Source organism: Paramisgurnus dabryanus, chromosome 6 (genome assembly GCF_030506205.2).
Source record: "Paramisgurnus dabryanus chromosome 6, PD_genome_1.1, whole genome shotgun sequence".
Lineage (NCBI taxonomy): Eukaryota > Metazoa > Chordata > Actinopteri > Cypriniformes > Cobitidae > Paramisgurnus > Paramisgurnus dabryanus.
Genome location: NC_133342.1, coordinates 4,607,999 through 4,629,021, shown reverse-complemented (window position 1 = coordinate 4,629,021; position 21,023 = coordinate 4,607,999). Strand labels below are relative to the sequence as shown.

At 36.9% G+C, this 21,023-nt stretch overlaps 1 protein-coding gene across 4 annotated transcripts in view; it reads right to left on the bottom strand.

Annotated features, from left to right (window-relative positions):
• eps15l1b (epidermal growth factor receptor pathway substrate 15-like 1b) overlaps nucleotides 1-21,023 on the bottom strand; it is a 47,704-nt gene that overhangs the window by 14,192 nt on the left and 12,489 nt on the right. For 3 of the 4 annotated variants that reach the window (XM_065261988.1, XM_065261990.1, XM_065261991.1), the window contains exons 13-22: nucleotides 20,494-20,579; nucleotides 20,281-20,353; nucleotides 20,033-20,194; nucleotides 17,827-18,024; nucleotides 16,692-16,841; nucleotides 16,045-16,159; nucleotides 15,771-15,871; nucleotides 14,295-14,355; nucleotides 3,915-3,997; nucleotides 3,729-3,816 (exon numbers count right to left, since the gene is read on the bottom strand). In XM_065261988.1, the coding sequence (XP_065118060.1) occupies nucleotides 3,729-3,816; nucleotides 3,915-3,997; nucleotides 14,295-14,355; nucleotides 15,771-15,871; nucleotides 16,045-16,159; nucleotides 16,692-16,841; nucleotides 17,827-18,024; nucleotides 20,033-20,194; nucleotides 20,281-20,353; nucleotides 20,494-20,579 (1,117 nt within the window). The remainder of the gene's footprint in view (nucleotides 1-3,728; nucleotides 3,817-3,914; nucleotides 3,998-14,294; nucleotides 14,356-15,770; nucleotides 15,872-16,044; nucleotides 16,160-16,691; nucleotides 16,842-17,826; nucleotides 18,025-20,032; nucleotides 20,195-20,280; nucleotides 20,354-20,493; nucleotides 20,580-21,023) is intronic. The other variant, XM_065261989.1, reaches the window with a different exon arrangement.

Sequence of the window (21,023 nt, the reverse complement as noted above, 5' to 3'; positions counted from 1 at the left end):
ATGTGTATATATGTGGCACAGTAGACGTTATTAACTTTAGCTTTGAACGCCCAAACGTGACATTTGTGTCCGCATTTACATTCGAATCATTCCAAACCCGTACCATTTTTTTTCGGGAACACAAAAGAAGAAATTTTGCACAGAAACTTGGTGGCCAAGAATCAATAATGGCCAAGAATATAAGTGAATTTGGATCCAACAGTAAGTGTGAAAGCGCTGATGTGCATGACGCAGCAGTGAATCTATCAGATGTCGCTTATCTTCCCTCTAACAGCGGTCCTGCGATGAGCTCACAGCACACTGATGCGTTTCGATATCTCGAAAATAGAGAAGTGAATTTACTTTCTATTATCAGATTCACTTTGCATGATCTGGTATATTATTGTGTTTGTTGGCACCTTGTGAAACGTGATGGTGTACAAGATGGTTGGGAAATGAGGAAGAGGCCTGAAGATGTTTATAACTAAACCCTTTTAAAAGTTACTTGTTAAAAGTTATGTTCTGTGATCGTGATTCTGATCGTCTCTGTGCCACGGTGTCAGCTACTAAAGAAAATAATCTAATTGTAACAACAAAAATGTTGTTTGCAGAAGGGCACTTACAATGTAAGTCTATGGGGCCAAACACTATTTGTGACCCTGGACCACAAAACCAACGTCTTAAGTCACACGGGTATATTTGTAGCAATAGCCAACAATACATTGTATGAGTCAATATTATTGCTAATGATGATATGATTTTTCTTTTATGGCAAAAATCATTAGTACATTAAGTAATGAAGATATTTTGTAAATTTCCTACTGTAAATATATATTTTTGTGAGTGGACGCAGTTGCTAAGGACTTTAAGTGGACAACTTTTTTGCAGTATTAGGATTTATTAGATTTTCATATACAGCCACGGAAAAAATTAAGAGACCACATCAATGGTTTTATAATGTGGTTAGTAATGTGTTTAAGTAAAATAATATTTTCTTTTTTCATTCTGCCAACTACCGACAACATTTCTGACTAATTATTTTTAAAAATTATGTTTTCATTTGCATTTATTTACAAAAAAATTGAAATGTGGAAAACATTGTCAAAACAACAAAAAACATGAAGTGTTGTCCAATCTTTAATATGGCAAAGAAAACAAGATTAGATTAATTTCTTAACAACAAAATACTTTTGTTTTACGTGTATTTTAGGAAAATTTTTAAATAAAAGATAAAAAATTATTTTAGTCACATCTTTTTTATGGGTCTTTTCATGCTCTCAAGTCTTTTACATTTGCTGTTGGGTGACTTTGTCACTTTTGAGGTTTGCTTTTGTTAAAATTGAACAGAAATTGAACTGAAATGTTCACAATACATCTAGAAATGAGGATTCAATTCAAAACTAGAGTGGTCTCTAAATTTTTTGCGCGACTGTAGTTGTATATCTGCTAACAAAATACTAATGTTTTTTTGGGTCCCTTTCAGCTTTTTTTTTTTGATTTACTATTTATAGGCATGTGTTTAAGTAAAATACATTGTTTTTTCATTCTGTCAACTACCGACAACATTTCTAACAAATTTTTAATAAAAATTATATTTTTTGCATTCATTTACCGAAAATTGAAATGTGGAAAACATAGTCAAAACAACAAAAAACATGCAGTGCTTTCCAATCTCCAATACTGCAAAGAAAACAAGTCTAAATTCATTTCTTAACAACAAAATACTTTTGTTTTACATGTATTTTAGGAAAAAAAAGATAAAAGATGGTTTTTAGTCAAATCTTTCATGGGTCTTTTCATGCTCTCAAGTCTTTTATATTTGCTGTTGGGTGACTTTGTCACTTTCGAGGCTTGCTTTTGTTAAAATTGAACAGAAATTGGATTGAAATGTTCACAATACATCTAGAAATGATGATTAAATTCAAAACTGGAGTAATCTCTAATTTTTTTGCATGGCTGTAGTTGTATATCTGCCAACAAAATACTAATGTTTTTTTGGTCCCTTTCAGTTTTTTTTATTATTTACTATTTATAGGTATGTGTTTAAGTAAAATAATTCTTTTTTTCATTCTGTCAACTACCGACAACATTTCTGACAATTTTTTTTATAAAAATTGGTTTTTTTTTGCATTCATTTACTGAAAATTGAAATGTGGAAAAAATTGTCAAAAAAAAAAACAAAAACCATGCAGTGTTTTCCAATCTTCAATACTGCAAAGAAAACAAGTTTAAAATCATTTCTTAACAAAAAAATACTTTTGTTTTACATGTATTTTAGGAAAAAAAAGATTTTTAGTCATATCTTTCATGGGTCTTTTCATGCACATTTGCAGTTGGGTGACTTTATGTCACTCATGAGGTTTGCTTTTGTTAAAATTGAACAGAAACTGGACTGAAATGTTCACAATACATCTAGAAATGATGATTAAATTCAAAACTAGAGTGGGCTCTAATTTTTTTGCGCGACTGTAGTTGTATATCTGCCAACAAAATACTAATGTTTTTTTGGTCCCTTTCAGTTTTTTTATTATTTACTATTTTTAGGTATGTGTTTAAGTAAAAAATTTTTTTCTTCATTCTGTCAACTACCGCCAACATTTCTGACAAATTTTTAATACAATTTTTATTTTTTTGCATTCATTTACTGAAAATTGAAATGTGGAAAACATAGTCAAAACAACAAAAAACATGCAGTGCTTTCCAATCTCCAATACTGCAAAGAAAACAAGTTTAAATTCATTTCTTAACAACAAAATACTTTTGTTTTACATGTCTTTTAGGGAAAAAAAAGATAAAAGATGGTTTTTAGTCAAATCTTTCATGGGTCTTTTCATGCTCTCAAGTCTTTTACATTTGCTGTTGGGTGACTTTGTCACTTTCGAGGTTTGCTTTTGTTAAAATTGAACAGAAACTGGACTGAAATGTTCACAATACATCTAGAAATGATGATTAAATTCAAAACTAGAGTGGTCTCTAATTTTTTTGCGCAACTGTAGTTGTATATCTGCCAACAAAATAACAACAAAATACTAATGTTTTTTTGGTCCCTTTCAGTTTTTTATTATTATTTACTATTTATAGGTATGCGTTTAAGTAAAATATTTTTTTTTCATTCTGTCAACTACTGACAAATTTTTAATAACATTTTTTATTTTTTTGCATTCATTTACTGAAAATTGAAATGTGGAAAACCTAGTCAAAACAACAAAAAGAACGTGCAGTGTTTTCCGATCTCCAATACTGCAAAGAAAACAAGTCTATATTCATTTCTTAACAACAAAATACTTTTGTTTTACATGTATTTTAGGAAAAAAAAAGATAAAAGATGGTTTTTAGTCAAATCTTTCATGGGTCTTTTCATGCTCTCAAGTCTTTTACATTTGCTGTTGGGTGACTTTGTCACTTTCGAAGCTTGCTTTTGTTAAAATTGAACAGAAATTGGATTGAAATGTTCACAATACATCTAGAAATGATGATTAAATTCAAAACTGGAGTGGTCTCTAAATTTTTTGCGTGACTGTAGTTGTATATGTACCAAATATTGAAATTTCTTAACAAACCATACATCAATGGAAAGCTTACTTATTCAGGCTTATTTTGACTGATTTTGTGTTTCAGGGTAACATTCTGCATGTGAAAAATGTTCAAATTTTCAATGTTTGAAAATAAAACCACAAGATTTTAACTAAATAATAAAATCATGACAACACAAGCATGCAGATGTGTGCTTGGCAAGGGATTTTACTCACCGTAAGGGGGTGGCGCTGGTCTCTGCGGCCCAGGTTTCTTAGGAGGGGGCAGAGGGTAAGTCGGCTTTCGACCAATCGGCTCAGAGCCCTTGAGGAAAAACAGAGATCATCTGTATCTACACACTACAAACTACTTAATCACTTAATTTCTGTGTAACACTATAAAAAACTTTTAATAAGTTTCACCTTTGACATCTGAGAGAAATCTGCAAAGCCACTTTTCCCTCCAAAAGCGTTGCTACTAAAAGGATCGGACGCAGCAAACGGGTCTGTTTATGAGAGAGAACAAGCAAACGATTGTATGGAAACATGTAGTAACACAACAGTAATAATAACCCCCAAACATTTCAACCCACAGCCAACATTTAGTTATGTCAGTTTATTGAACGGATCGGCACAAACACAGGTGGCTATTTTAAGCGAGTGGCCTCTATGTGGCTAGTGTTTCTCGTTTTCTTTTCCATGACTTTCCGAGCTTCGGAAAAGCACACGTTTTTGTTTTCCATCTACAGTGTGACGTGTGTTTCTGATGAGGTGATTACATCGCTCTGAGCGTTCACTGTTTGTGAAAGACTGCTTGTGCTTGTGTATATTTGGCTCAATCCTTCAATCAAGTTTCATGTCCTTGTCTTATTTTAATACATTTAGAGGCCGATTCCCGGACAGGGTTTATCCTCGTCCAAGACTAAAACGCATGTTTGAGCTGTCTTAATTTAAATTCATCTTGCACTGCATATCTTAACATATATCAGTGCCCTTGTTTGGTCTCAAGATGCACACCAGTAATGTTTAAGGAATGTACTGAAATGTCCTGAAATAAGGCCTAGTCGTGGATTAATCTAAACCCTGTCCGGGAAACTGCCGCTTAAAGTTTTAAAGATCGCATTGCATGTTAATATTGTATACGATATACATTGTAGATGCCTGTACTACTTTGTATTTACTGTAAATCTGCTTTGCTAGAAGTTTGCAAAACTGTGAAATGTGCTATATAAATACAATTGAATTGAATATGGATGTTGTGTAGTTAAGGTATATGAATCGGGAATATGGTTATATCACCTTAAAAAATTAATAACTTATTCATTTAATTCGGTGGTTTTCAAACTTTTTATAACTTTTTTTTCACGTTGCCAAAAGACAATCTCCAGCAAATTATTGAAAATATATAATGTTTTTCCAGAGAGTTATTGATGAACAAGTGTTTTGGTGGCATGTAAGTACATTTTTTCATCATATGTTTTTTTCGATTTCTAAGTTGGGTGTGTAAGATACCAAATCCAATGCTATGTCATATTAATCAGTGTCTTGTTGACTAAAACACAGCATCATTTTGAAATATATCTGCAACTCTTAGCAACTTTTTTGGTGGGCTTGAAAATATTTTGACGCAGCGGGGTTAATTGTAACGCTGTGTTACAACTAACCCCTCAACACTTACCATATGAAAACCGCTAACGTTAGCATAATTCTTGCCGTTGTTTTAAATAGGCTACACACTAAAGATTGCTGGCTGCCAACAAAATAAATGTGCCTGTCTTATCAAAAATCAAGTGTCAAATTTATTTTTGTTCATATCTTTAATATTGATTGAATAAGGTCACAAAGATTGAAATAATAATGAATGGCTAAAATCAGACTTTGATGCTCATTATCTCAGAATTTGATTGTAGTATGGTTTTTACAAACTGGGTCACATATAAAAAATTATTTTTCATAATTGTGCTGCTTTTACTCACATATTTAGACATTTGTATCCATTTATAATTGAACTATTGTTTGAAAAAGTCTGGATGAATGAATACAGTGTGGATACCTGTCTATTATAGACAGATATATAAACAATATCCACTTCAAGTATATAGACAAAAAAGTATTGAAATATTTGCCTGCGAACTTAATTTTAAGCAAAGTGTTACAACTAACCCCCTGCCCGTTACAATGAACCCCACCTATGGGGTAAGTTGTAACGTTTGCACTTCTGTCCCGTTTGGTGTAATTGTCCAAGAATGGTATGTACTAGAAACAAACTTCAAATGTTCATTTGTAGCAGAGATGTGTGTGTTGCTTGTGTAAAAATATATTTACCAAAACTCAAATATTTTTTGAATGATTGAGCCAAAACCAAAAAGCGTTAGTTTGTGCCCCGCTCTCCCCTATTATTAATTTGTATAAATTACCAGTATGGTCTCAAGTTAAATCATTCATTCCTGTTTAATAAACCTCTTAAAGATAACACGCTCATGTAAGTTACATTTCAGTCCCTCACTAAGCACTGACAAAATCTTTTTTTAACGTCATGTTGGGCATCCTGTTCGTTTTTCTTGCCACTGTGTAAATAATAAAGCTGCCCGAGTGCCTGAGCTTGACCATAGTATATTTCTGAAAGCCTGGTGTACCATTACATAAAAATAATTCTTCACAATGTAACATAAGCATACTTATTTTAAGGTTAAAGAATTGGAAAGATTTATAGCAGGAATGCGAAAAAAAGCTTCGAAGGACAAGAAAAGACCAATTATTATTAGTCAGTGTGTTTGTTGTGACACTAGGAAAGCTGAGCTAGTGAAACGTGTGCGAGTTTCCCCCATGTGTGCTTTAAGTGTCAAACCGCTAACAGTTCTAAACACACACTCTTGTGTTCCCGTAAAATGTGTTGTATTTAGGGAGCACATCAGTCTGCGTGTTTCTCATAAATTTACCCCGCTTCCTGTGACGCTACGCGCAAAAACAACATACCTGTTTACTTTGTACGGTGGACGTGATGTGAGAAAAACGGGAGTGAAAAAGAGCTGTCTGGGATCCAGCTACACTCCTCTGCTTCAGAACTGACATTCGGACTTTTCCGTTGCGTTGAGCCACAAAGCGTTCCCTGTTCTCACAAGAATATTTTTGGAAAACCTGTAGCTAAACGTGTACGTAGAGGCACTATTAATAGAATCACGCCACAGGAAATTGTGAGGTAGCGGAGGTAAAAATTGCTGGCCGCCAAATATTAAAAATAAAGTTATGAAATGGGTACCTGTCTTCAAATTAAACAGATAATGTGTTTTGTATGGTGCAGAGGGGATTATCAGCCAAGTTTCCTTAAATGTGATAGTTAGTGGCGTATCCACATGCAGTCGAGAGTTATTTTAGTTATTGCAGTTTTATTATTGCAGTGTTATTGCAGAATTATTATGGTAAATATATATTTAATTAGCTTTTATTTTCATGATAATTTTTGTTTAATGTGTTTTGCAATTCTACTATAAACTTTTATCATTTTAGAAATTTTACTTCAGTTTTATTTTTTCAGTTAAAGCTGCAATCCGTAACTTTCTCTATCGCCATCTCTATTTGAAACATAAAATAGCATTTGTTTTGCTTGAATAAAACCCCAAAGGTTTCAACTAATCTTTTAAGGGGAAAAAATAATCTCTGCACCAGTATTTAAAAGAGTAGTCCACTTTAAAGATGGGGTCCATTGACTTCATAGTAGGAAAAGAAAATACTCAATAAGTCAATGGGCCCCATCTTTAAAGTGGACTACTCCTTTAATCCCTTCAGGTGTGAAAAAGCCCAGCTGATATTAACTCTAGTTAATTTCATGCATTCCGACTTATTTACACTGATAAAGAGTTGGATATACAGGCTAAACATTGCAAAAAAAGTTTGATTGAGTATTTCTGTGCTAAATACTCTTTAGGCCTTTCACAAAGACATTACGGAAAAGACACCGAAAATGCATCCGGGAATTGTCCAGGATAGTTTGATTTTTGGTTCATTTACACAAAATTATTTTCCGGAATCAATGTTTGCGTTCACACAGATCAAAAATCACATAGAGGCTGTTTACACTTGGCATTAACATGCGTTTTCGTCAATCGGATCACAAGTGGACGACGTTAATGCCAGGTGTAAACGGTGTTCAAAACATTTTGAACGTGTCCACTTTCGACCACTTTCAACCGCATCCAGAGGTAGTCGAAACCACTTTCGATCGGATCGCTTTGGAGTTGCGGAACGCAAATGTGGTTGAATTTGTTCAAACAGCCACACATGACCGCCTTCTCTCCGCCCATTTATCTAATCCGAGGTATTAAACACAAATTTTACGTTTTTTTTGGGCTTCTGGCGTGAACATACGGTGAAAAGCACTATTTTTAGCCTTTCATTGATAAAACTACTGCGGGTGTACTCCGTAGTTTCGTTTTGAAAGCGTGAAAGTTGCGCGATCCTATTTCATCAATTGCGCTGAAAATTCAGAGAAAGCTCTAACATATACACGTACAGAACTCTGTGCAGCATCTTTACTTGCTAAACAAGCAGCGGACTCCGACATAATATTAGTTTGCATCCATATAAACTCATAATTACTCCCACTCGCGTTTGAATAACAGCAGAGACTTGCCCACCGTCTCACAGACCACCCCCTCACAGTATTCAGGACAGAAGTGGTCGAAAGTGGACAAAAGAGACGGATTTAAATACCAGGTGTAAACGTAATGTGTCTCTCTCGTCCACTTGTGATCCGATCGATGAAAACACATCTTAATACCAAGTTTAAACAGCCCCTTAGACACGTGACGTGTTTGAAATGCCTGCATTTGTTTTTTGCCTGCATCTACAGTTTGCTTATTATCTGTTATTTCTCTCTCCAGAAACCTCTTGCGTGCATTTTTGCTTATCATAAGACTATAACATTTAAATTTAGTCCATTCTGTCCAAAGCAACTTAGAAATGAGGTACACAATCGAAGCAATTATAGCAACACAAGAACAGAAATATGTAAATGCACCGGAAATAGTCTCATCAAGTCTAAAACAGTATACATAGCCATGTTTTTTTTGTAAAATTGTATAGATAGAGATCAAGAATAAAAGGAAAAGAAAAGATAGTAAGTCTTATATTAGGAGGTGAGGTAATGGCGGAAGAGATGGGTTTTTAGCCAATACTTAAAGACAGCTACAGAGTCAGCAGATCGTGTCGCAACCGGCAAATCATTCCACAGATGAGGAACAGCTCCAGAGAAGGTACGCGATAATGTTTTTTTCCCTTTTGAGATGGCACCACAAGCCGTCGCTCGGTGACAGAGCGCAGGGATCGATAGGGTACGTAAGGCTGTATAAGCAAGCGAAGGTAAGGGGGTGCTGACCCAGTGGGGGTTTTAAAGCAACACTAAAGAACTCTGGCTCTTTGCTCCCCCTACAGGTTAGAAGCGTAATTGTTCATTACCACTGTCATAAATACTGAGGCATAGCTGGCTCTGATTGGATTGTAGGTCTGCCGTAAAGCAAGTTTTTGTAGTATTCACTCGGACTACAGGACCACTACCCGACGTTTGGAAACTTCTTTAGTGCGGTTTTGGTCGATAGAGGGCTGCAAAGCGAATGTGAAAGTGCTGTTCACCCTGTTTAGAGTGGATGAACGACTGAAACTGTTTTGGAAGCGTTATTTTAAGGTAAAAAAAACTCTTTGGTGTTGCTTTAAAGGCCAGGAGCAGAGTTTTAAATTTGATGCAAGCTGCTATAGGAAGCCAGTGTAACTTGACAAAGTTACGTGACGTGGAGTGACATGCGCCCTCTTTGGCTCATTGAAGACCACTCTTGCCGCTGCATTTTGAATCATCTGTAAGGGTTTGGTTGTGCAGGCTGGAAGGCCTGGATAGGACAAGAGCTTGGACTAGGACCTGCATGGCATGCTCATCTAGGAAAGGTCTAATTTTCCTAGTATTGCAGAGGATGAATATGCAAGAGCGAGCGGTGCTGGCAACATGCTACATGAAGATAAGTTGATCATCAATGACCACTTCCAGGTATTTGGCTGTCCTGGATGGCGTGATGGTCGAGGAACCTAGCTGAATGGACAGGGCTGCAAAATCTTTGGTTCAGATGATATGACAAGCAGTTCTGTCTCTGCAAGGTTAAGCTGGAGATGATGATCCTTCATCCAGAGTGAGATGTAGGAGCACATGACGTGCCATTCTAGGTCCAATAACTTCAAATTCAAGGACTAAATGTGGGGACACATTTCAAGTGAGAGAAGGTTACATCGTGTTACCTACATCGTGTTACCTACATCGTGATAAATTGTTACAGTTCCCTTTCAAGGGAACTCTTGCTGCATCACTGTGGTGACACTTTGGGGACGCCTCCAGGGGTAAGTGCGTCTGAATGTGTTTATCAAATTTAAACTATGGTGGGGCTTAACGGCAAAGACAGGATGACGCGGGAGCCAGGAAGTATATCGCTATCTGAAATATTGCCAAAGACGGCGTTACAGGGATAGAGGAAATATGGCAAGGGAGACACAGCGTCTCGTTCCCGAGGATAAACAAATTTCACCGAGCAGTAGAGGCGGACACTACTTAAGTATTTCTACTTAAAAGTACATTTTCAAGTATTTGTAGTTTATCATTGTTTTTTTTTTTGTTGAAAACATACATTCCAAAGCATATTATCATAATTTTAACTCCACCACATTTCATAATTTCAAGTTTTTGGTTTATATTTAATATTTAAGTACATTAAAAATCTAGTAATTTTTTTTACATTTACTTAAGTAAAAAGTACTTTTTGTACACAATTTTTATGTAATTATGTATTAAATCAATTTTAATATGCATTATAAAGGAATACACACCATGATTCTTTACTACATTTTTTAGTAAAGTAAAGTACATTTTTCCCCAAGACAACACTCTGATGCTTGGAAAATGAAACTAAAATACTCAAGTAGTGTCCACCTCTGCCGAGCAGTGACTAAGTTTGTGGTAAAGGGTTTGCATCCGTTTGCCACAGTAGATGCCTCTGCATTTCGGTAGGTTAATTTGCTGTATTTGCTGTATTTTGTCAAGCATCATGTCTTTTCAAAAGAAAATAACAAATGCATGCAAGTTGCATTTTTTATGTCAGTCTAGTTCTGTTTTATTAATTCCTAGTCCTATCACATATTTACTGGTTGAGAAACACTGCCCTAGGCTATAGGTCCCTGGACTTTACTTTAAGAAGTAGCTCGACTACTTTTAAGTTTGTTCTAAGGTTGCTACCCATAATTTGTGTATACTCTGTTCTGTGTCTTCTGAACAGATATTAAAGCGAGTAAATACAAACATACAAATTTGTACTTATTGCCTCAATCAATGAGAATCGATAAGGAATTGGATCGATAAGCAACATCGATAATGGAATCAGAATCGTTAAATTCTTATCAATTCCCATCCCTACTTGTTACGGCAGCAAAGTCCTTGATTATTATGCCAGAATGAGAGTATAGTTCCTAGCCATATGTGTCTAGAAAATCGCAACTTTTAATTTTCTGTCTGTTTTAGAACACGAAGTAACTACAGAAGAGTCAGGTTTTAAATAGGAAAAATATTGAAACTCTTTGGCTCTTTTTTAGTGCGATGCTAATGGTCTAATCAGATTCAATGGATTATGCTAAGCCAGTGGTTCTCAAACTGGGGTCCGGGGCCCCCAGGGGGGCCGCGAGACGGTGCCAGGGGGGCCCCAGTTTTATGACATTTTATAAAATACATTCATTTATCATGAATTCTGTGTAATTAAACCTAAAAAAATAAGGCTACTAACCAACAGCACTACTTTGTATAACTTAAATCTTTCACCGCCATTGACGAGATATCTCGTCAAGTAAGAGAAAACGTTTCCCCGCCAATGACGAGATTTTCCGTCTTTACGCAATACCGCTATTATCCGCAACTTTTTAAACACGGAAGTATTGCCCTATGGCAAGCGGCTGCATGTCCGTGTCTGTTTTAAAGATTGCTCTGAATGGGATCTCTATGAAAAGTCCATCACAAAAATTGAATTATCATTGCTTTTTCGTGTTTTTGCAGAAACCTACCCATATTCAAAAGCTGATTACAAAAGAACCACTGAAGGTAGGATGAAAGTTTTTTTTTTTTTTGAAAGCAGAGGGTCTGTTCTTTCATTTGGTATATGGTATGTTTATATATTTAATATATAAGTTGTGACACTGATGATGGGCTAAGCCCGAAACGTTTGTCTTTGTGTTTGTTATGGCCTGTGAACACGATTCGGTATTTTAATACAGTTTTTGTATTTGATTCAGTCCCTGAGTGCGGTCTCTTTTTTACCATTATATTCATTTCCCTTGGAGTTACGCACCGGGCATATAATATAGACATTAGGCGCAGACGCCACTTTTTCTCATATATATTTAAAGAAGAACATTTTCTGGAAGGCATTCAACTTTGGTGAAAATCATGAAAAACGCTGGCGCTGGCTGGCAACTTTTTAAAAAAACGCTGGCGGTGAAAGAGTTAATATGTTTTGTTTAATTAAAATGTTACATTTTAGAACAGTTTTTGTCATAAATTTTCTTTGGGGGGTACGCGAAAGAATGCACCGTACACAAGGGGGGCCGCACGCAGAAAAAGTTTGAGAACCACTGTGCTAAGCTATGCTAAAAGTGTTACCGCCACTAATCCAAAACGGTACAAATCAAATATTTCACTCTAGAGGAGCTGGAAATGAGCATATTTTTAAAAATAAGTGGAGTGTCCCTTTAACAACAGAAAATCAAAATTTTTATATGATATTGTTGCTTAAAACTTTGAATTAAATCCTGCCATCTAATTGACAAGTTTAAACAATAAACAACTCTCGAAAAGCTACAAACTCTTCTTCAACATCAGCCGCATACCCATGCAATATGGCAGCCAGGACCTTTTCTTTTCATTTACATATGTGACAAATGACGCAAAGATGAAAGGTGGAAAACCCAGCTTTTAGTTGTAAATCGTGCAAAGATAAGGAGACAGTTTTAAATACTAGTCATTCAAGACTTGCTCAATAACAGATTTTCATTTTACACCAAAAGCTTTAATAGTTTTTTTTTTTCATTTAAACATAATTTAGTTTTTGCCAAGGCAACATTTTTTATTTTCATTTATTGTTCAACTAATATTTAGACCTATATTTTCTTAATTGTAATGCACAGTTGTGTATAATAGTTTTGCTTAACAAGAAAAATAATAAAAGTACTAAAGTTGTTGGCGGCACAGTGGCTCAGTGGGTAGCACAGCAAAAAGGTCCTTGGTTCGAGCCCAAGCTAGTTTGCATGTTTTTCCTGTCTCAGCATGGGCTTACTTTGTGTACACCGGTTTTCTCACACAAGGCCAAAAACATGCAAGTTATGTGAATTGGAAATACCAAATTGTCCCTCCCCCAACCTGTGTATGGATCAACTTGTGTGAATCAACTTGTGTATGGATTAACCGGTTCTCACCATGAATATAGCCATGGATGCTGGAATGGCGTGAGGAATAAAGAAAGAAAGATGTGTTGGTAGTTGGTGGTCTTACAGATGCGAGGGGGGTTTGGACTTTGATTTATTCGGCACGGATTCTGAACACAAACTCTGTCGGCTCATGTTGTACAGCTTGTTTGGTCATTGTGCGTGACTCTTGTGGTTAAAGTGCTCATGTAGACGTTAGCCTGGATTGTGTAAGCTCTTCTGGCTCTATCTTTGATCTACTCTCTGAAACGAGCATCACAACAGTACTGAGAAGACCATTCGGAGCAGTATCAACATTGTGGCACTTTCAAAACACTGCTTTGTTTTGTTAAGCAGTCCAATATGTAAACGTCTTACTCGAGCAATAGGTTTTTTTCTAAAAAAACACACAGTGCTAGTAAAACCTGTTTAAAAACAATGTTCAGTTGTGTTTGCTAATGCAAAACAACATTAATACTCATTACTGGGATTAGGCCTTGTGTACACCGAAATGTTTAAAACGTCGGGCGCTGTTTTGAAAACACATGCGCTTGCCAGTGTTTTACCTTTGGTTGCTATGACACTTCTGTTTTGTTTATCAGTAGTTGTATGATGTGCCAGCTGGTTGGTGTGGTATTTGACCCACCCCTCGACCACTGTGATTGGACGGCTGAGTAAAAAGTTAAATTGACGAGTGCAGCGTTTTACCCAAAATGTAATTTTCAACTCTCCGCCACCAGGCACTCAATGACTCGCCCGCTGCAGGAGTTTTTTAACACGGCTCTCATTGCAAACCACTGTATAAATACTCTGGCCTCAACAAAAAAAAAAAAAACACTTTGGTGTACACACAATTTTTGCATGTCTTGCACCACTTGTGCTAGAGACACCGATGATCTTCAAATCATGTGATGTACTGAGAAAAGGTGAGCCAATCCTTTCTAAACCGATACACTTACAATTTGTAGCTGGTTGATAAATAAATGGGCAAAAAGATTCAGACTAGCAATGAAAAGTTAACGGTGAAACTAACCTTCGCCCACAGGAATACACCTAAGCTAAAATAGCTCTGGCTAAGCTAAGCTGCTGTCAAATCACAACACGAAACATGAACAGGTGTTATATTGTGCAACGTAAGCACAATCAAAGCTTCGAAAACACAGGAAAAACGGGACCTTTAATATGTTTTGTTTCATTTAAATATTAAGATTGTTTTATGTCATGAGTTTTCTTTGGGGGGATGCACCCTACACAAGGGGGGTGCATGCTGAAAAGTTTAAGAACCATTGGGTTTGTGGATCAGAACCAACCCAACGAACATCATACCTGAGTCTTTAGGTTTGGGACTCGTAGACGTCTGGCTGGGTCGTCTTCTGAAAGAGATGGCCTGTGAGGGATAGAGAATGTGTGAGAAAGAATGAGATAAACAACCAACCACATTCTCTCAGGGTATCAGGGGAATGACAGAGTAAGAGTAACTCCTGAAGTATTTCCCTATGTACAGCGAGACTCAAACCACACCGCCACCCAAAACATCAGTTCACATGTGGCCACACGGAAGAAGTTCTCTTGAGAAAAAGTTACTCAGGCACTTCGATGTAATTTACGGTTTTAAGTTGAAATGCAACTATAATTTCAAAAGCTGAAGTTGGATCCACAACAAATACAACTGACAGAAACACAATTTGTGATCTGATTTGTAATTTACCATTTTTGGCATAAAATCATCCTACATAATTTAAAAAAGAACATTCTGTCAATATACAGGTGCTGGTCATATAATTAGAATATCATCAAAAAGTTGATTTATTTCACTAATTCCATTCAAAAAGTGAAACTTGTATATTATATTCATTCATTCATTACGCACAAGACTGATATATATCAAATGTTTATTTTTTTTAATTTTGACAATTATAACTGATAACTGAAGAAAATGCCAAATTCAGTGTCTCAGAAAATTACAATATTGTGAAAAGGTTCAATATTAAAGACACCTGGTGCCACACTCTAATCAGCTTATTAATTTAAAACTCTTTAAATGGTCTCTCAGTCTACTTCTGTAGGCTACCCAATCATGGGGAAGACTGCTGACTTGACAGTTGTCCAAAAGACGACCATTGACACCTTGCACAAGGAGGGCAAGACACAAAAGATCATTGCAAAAGAAGCTGGCTGTTCACAGACCTCTGTTTCCAAGCACATTAATAGAGAGGCGAAGGGAAGGAAAAGATGTGGTAGAAAAAAAGTGTACAAGCAATAGGGATAACCTCACCCTGGAGATGATTGTGAAACAAGACCCATTCAAAAATGTGGGGGAGATTAACGAAGAGTGGACTGCAGCTAGAATCAGTGCTTTAAGAACCACTACGCACAGACGTATAAAAGGACATGGTTTTCAGCTGACGCATTCCTTGTGTCAAGCCACTCTTGAACAACAGACAGTGTCAGAAGCGTCTCGGACTGGACTGCTGCTGAGTGGTCCAAAGTTATGTTTTCTGATGAAAGTAAATTTTGCATTTCCTTTTTGCATCAGGGTCCCAGAGTCTGGAGGAAGAGAGGAGAGGCACCAGTACCTGGTTTAAGGACCATAGTATCCCCGTTCTTAATTTGCCAGCAAACTTGCCTGACCTTAACCCCATAGAAAATCTATGGGGTATTGTGAAGAGGAAGATGCGATATGCCAGACCCAACAATGCAGAAGATCTGAATGCCACTATAAGAGCAGCCTGGGCTCTCATAACACCTGACCAGCACCTGTATACCGATAACACATCCTGCAGATTTCTGAATTTTTATTACCTTAACGTTGCTTGAGGAATTTTCACCAAATGGATCCGAGTTAGCAAACGGATCGCTGAATGGGTCACTTTGCTGAAACGGATCTCCTCCAAATGGATCAGCTAGAAAAAAAAATACTGGTAATCAATATTTCGAAGTCATTACTTTATTTTTATAAAAAAATCTAAAAAACTATAATAAAATGTATTAATAAACCCAGTTATTCACAATTTCAAGTTTGTATCAATTTCACATGAATTAAATAGCCCAGATATCCTAGTCATAAAAAGCCCACCTTTATTGAAAGGGTCACTTTTGAAGGGGTCTTCACTTTGAAACGGGTCTGCGTTGAGGCCTTTAGAGCTGCTGCTGTTAAACATGGCCATCCTGGACTTAACCAAAGACGACTCCTGAAACACACACAGCATTCAGCTCATGTTTGCTCTGCTCTTCTGAGTGCTGGGAAAATATTATCACTGTAATGAGAACGAGGAGGGCAACGTAAAGCTCTACGGGCCCACGGGCCGCATCCTCATTTCCTGTGCTGTGGCAGCAGGACCTTCTGATGTCAGAGGTGAGTCTTTCAAGGAAAAAGTGAGCCGTTTGACAGTAAGCCAGTGTGTGTGGTGTAATTACCATAACGATAACAAATGTTAAGTCACTCTCATGTCAATGTTACGTGATGTTTTTTCTTAACCCGTCAAGGGGTTATAATATAATAGCGAATAAACCTGGAACCGTTTAACGCGAACAAACATTTCCATCAGTATTCCATACTTTTTTTTACATCTATAACTTATCAATAGCACATAGGCATGCACACAGTTTGATTTTATGGACTTAAAGTTTCATAGTCATGGATAAGCAACAGACACTGACATCTGTTAAAATCAGAAAAACTTGAATTGTTAAATCACACTACAGTACACTTCAAAAACCCACCGGGACATCTGTGATTGGGCTCTCATCGCCAATAAGTCGGTCCAGCTCGGCCAGGCTTGTCATGCTATCATTCAGGGCTTTGCTGTAGCGTTCGATGGTTTCATTGAGTTCTCGTTGTGCGATCTGTATGTCACTGAGGTCAGTGCGCGTCTGTAGGAACAAGGTCACGATACAAACATCACCATACATGTTTTTAATGCTTGGTAATATATAATGTAAATTAACAGATCAAAGTTTCTGTGATCTATGATGTTTATAACAGGAATAAATGTACTATGCAAAATAATATATACATATTATATATGTATATGTAGGGTATGTATGGACTTATCTAACTCTGGGGGATACGGTGAATAAGCTAAAATCCCAAAAAGTCGGCGTGTATATACACATACACGTATATGTATATGTATATGTATGTATGTATGTATGTATGTATGTATGTATATATATGTATATATGTATATATATATGTATGTGTATGTGTATATGTATATGTATATGTTTATACACGCCGACTTTTTGGGATTTTAGCTTATTCACCGTATCCACCAGAGTTAGATAAGTCCATACATACCCTTTTCATCTCCGTGCGTCCTGTCTGACACACCCACCGCTGGCCTAGCTTAGCACAAAGACTTGAAGTTAATGGCCGCCCAAGTAGCAGTGCTTCACCTTCTGAGAATATAGTTCCCAGTACCTCAAGTTTTGTGCTAAGCTAGGATAGCAGTGGGTGCGTCAGACAAAGTTACGTGACGCACGGAGATGAAAAGGGTAATCAGTGCAGGAGTGCAAATAATGTGAACAACACAAACATATAGCTGTTCTGTACTCGTAACGGTTTATTTCCTTCTTACGCTTCCAAGAGTTGGGCCTTTTTTGTAAAAAACGGAAAGGCTGTTCTGACTTTTATAAATCTGACCACACAAAAGACTTTTTGGACATGAAGAATGAAAAACTACTCTATATGTACCCAGGATTAACATGAGTGCAGTGATAGTGTATTATCAGTAGCTGGTGATTACTTGATGCAATTTTTGTGATGCTGGAGGCATTTTTATAGAAACACTGAACATGAATCTATTTCATAACCATTTCGATTAAATCAATAGTTAACTGTGTGGTGCATGTTGACCTGGTCCACCTCGTCCTGTGATGTTTGCAGAAGTTTAAGGATGCTCTCTAATTTAGCTTTGCCAGCATGCAGACTGTCTTCCAACCGTTTCTCCTCCTGTTCCATACAGTAAAGGTCCATCTTCGTCCGGTTCACCTCCTTCTCCTGCACCTGCATATCTGACTCCTTAGAGGAGACCTGAGTCTGCAGTGATGAGATCTACACAAACAAAAGCAGACTGAATTAAAATGTGTCAGGCACACCTATAAAAGTATCTTTGATCTTGTTGTTTCAAAAACTCCTCTCTTTAGTCATTAAAAATGCCGAACTTAGGGCGCACTCACATTATCCAAACCAAACCAAACCATGCCCCAGCGCGATTGTCACCCCTCCCTACTCCCCCAGGTGCACGCACTCACACTGTACTTCTTATCGATCCGAGTCCGGGCGCGCTTTCGTCATTAAGATGCGATTGTTTTGAAAAAGCAGGAAGTAAAGCGCTCTCTTAACACTGGAACCCACCGTAATGATAAGTCTGTGTTTTTTATTCCGAGTCGTTTTACAGACAGCCCTCTCACATGTCATCATATTGCTTAGTTGATCTGTCACGTGTGCAGCTCGGACATTCATGTAACCCCGCTGCGCGCATCAAAAGGTTTTTACGGAGGCAGATGAAGGTGAGTGGTCGCGCAACTGACGTCTTCACCTTTTGAATGTGTTTCACGACAGCGACCCAGGTTTGTCGTTATAAAATACTATTGTTGCCATGGAGATGCAACAGAAAAAACTTAAGTGTTTTTTCTGCAACACCCTTAAGTTTAAGGGAGACATAAGGGTGAACTTAAGGGAAAATTACACTTAAGGTGCTTTATGCAACTGGGCCCTGACCTAAATCCCATAGAAAATCTATGGAGAGAACTGAAGATCAAAGTTCATAAAAGAGGACCAAGGAACATTCAAGATTTAAAGACCAGTTGTGTGGAAGAATGGGCCAGAATCACTCATGAGCAATGCAGACGACTGGTCTCTCCATACAAGAGGCGTCTAGAAGCTGTAAAAAGGCTTTTCTACAAAGTATTAAATAAAGTGTGTACTTATTATACACATACAATACTTATTCCCCGTGTCATTTCACTTTATTTATTATGACTCAACTTGTATACTTAAATGTTCTGATTTCTTTGTATGCATTCAATATTTGGCTTGATGGCTACATCTGGTGGAAATTTTTGTGTTAATAGCCCACTTAGAAATCTCTTTACTGATAAAAATGCTGATGTGTCATATACTTATTTTCCCCGCTGTATATAATGCAAACTGGTAAAAAAAAATATTACTTAGGGCTGTTACGATGCATCACGTTTCCCATTACAAATAACTGTCTGAAATCAATTCTGAATTGCAAGACTCAGATTCTGTGTTTTATGCGGAGCTTGTATGTGTACTACGGGTCTTTGATCAGTAGGTAGTCATTATTAATCTAAAATCATTACGAGTCTGAGTCGTTTATAACGTGCATTTAAAAAGCAACACTTGTCAAATACAATCATTCAAAATATTATCTATTATCATGAAAATACCTGAAACAATTTAAAGAACAATGCTATAAATATGCTTATAGACATTTTCTGGAATAGTGTTTGTAATGGTTCTTCTTCTGCGGCACAAATGGAGTTTCTGCACAAGAGCGCCCTCTGGCTTTTGGATGTGGCGGCATTTCACCGTAATTCAGAAAAATTCATTCATTCAGAAAACGCGCATTTGCGTGATTAATTGTCCCAGCCTTAGTATGACTCGAATATACTGTAAAACCTCATTCACAAGGCACGCTGATCTTGGAAAAAGTCCCATAAAACTGCCAGGGTACCTTCTGGGTTAACACAAACACATCCTAAAAATTGCTACGGTCTCTTTCTCCAGAGAGAAATCACGGATAATTAGCAAACTTAAGACGCTGCTGAAAAACCTACCAAGTGCAGGACCCGTGTAAATACACGCACAGATTCTGAAAAATCATTGGCAGTGCGAATGAATTTAAATCAAATGACCGGACGCATTTTACATGCAATTTCCGTAATCTGTGTGTGAAAAGTTAAGTTGCTTTGAATAAAAGCATCTGCCTAATGCACAACTGTACCAGGTCACAGGAAACATCTACTTAGACAATGATATGAAGTGGTTTCAGGAAGGTCAATCATATATCCTGGATTAAATGCGAATCTCTAACCTTGGCATTTTCTTCTTGCCATTTGTTCTTGGTGTCATCCAGCGTGCTCTCCAACTTTGCTCTCTGCTGCTCCATCTCATTAAGTCGATCCTGAGCGTCAAGCTTCTGGTGCTCCAGCTCCTGAACACCAATGTTTTGCCGCTCCAAATCTCTATGTGCCTCCTGCCAAAACAACAAAACGAAAGTCTATCAGAGTGACACATGACAGGATTCAGCTTCATACTGTACGAATAGACCGACATCCTCACCTGGACTTCACCGTTCTTCTGTCGCAGGCTGTCTTCCTTCTGTCTGATTTCATTCTCTAAAGTGCGTTTCTCACTGTGATTCAATAAAAATGAAATATGAAGTAAATATTGATATAAAAGTAAATGCATCCAGTAATGAAATAAAAGCAAGTGGTTTTAGTTAAGTGCATTATATTGCGTAAACAAAGCTCCATCAAACTCTCTCTCTTTCACCTCTGCAGCTTTGAGATCTCTTGTTGGATGTCATCGATATCCTTGACTCCTGTCAGCTCTATTAACCCAACAGAACTGCTGCTGTCCTGGAAAAATACCACATTGTGTCAGAAGTGATTAAAGGGATAGTTCACCTTAAAATTAAAGGTGTCATCATTTACTCATCTTCATGTTGTTCTAAACCTGTATGATTTTTTTACAGCAGATAGTGACCATTGACTTCCATAGTAGGAATAAAATATGATGGAATTTAAATTGGTACCGTCAACTGTGTGCTTACCATCATTTATCAAAATATTTTCTTTTGTGTTCATCAAAAAAAAAAAGAAATTCATACAGGTTTAGAAGAACATGAGAATGAGTAAATGATGACAGAATTTTCATTTTAAGGTGAACTTTCCCTTTAAACTAAGTGAATCCCAACCTTTTGACTTTAAGCCCCCGATTGTCCACAACAATATTTGAAGGCCCCCAATTCACAACTTCAACCAATTTAAATATTTTAAAGCTTTGCATAACAATAAAGCTGT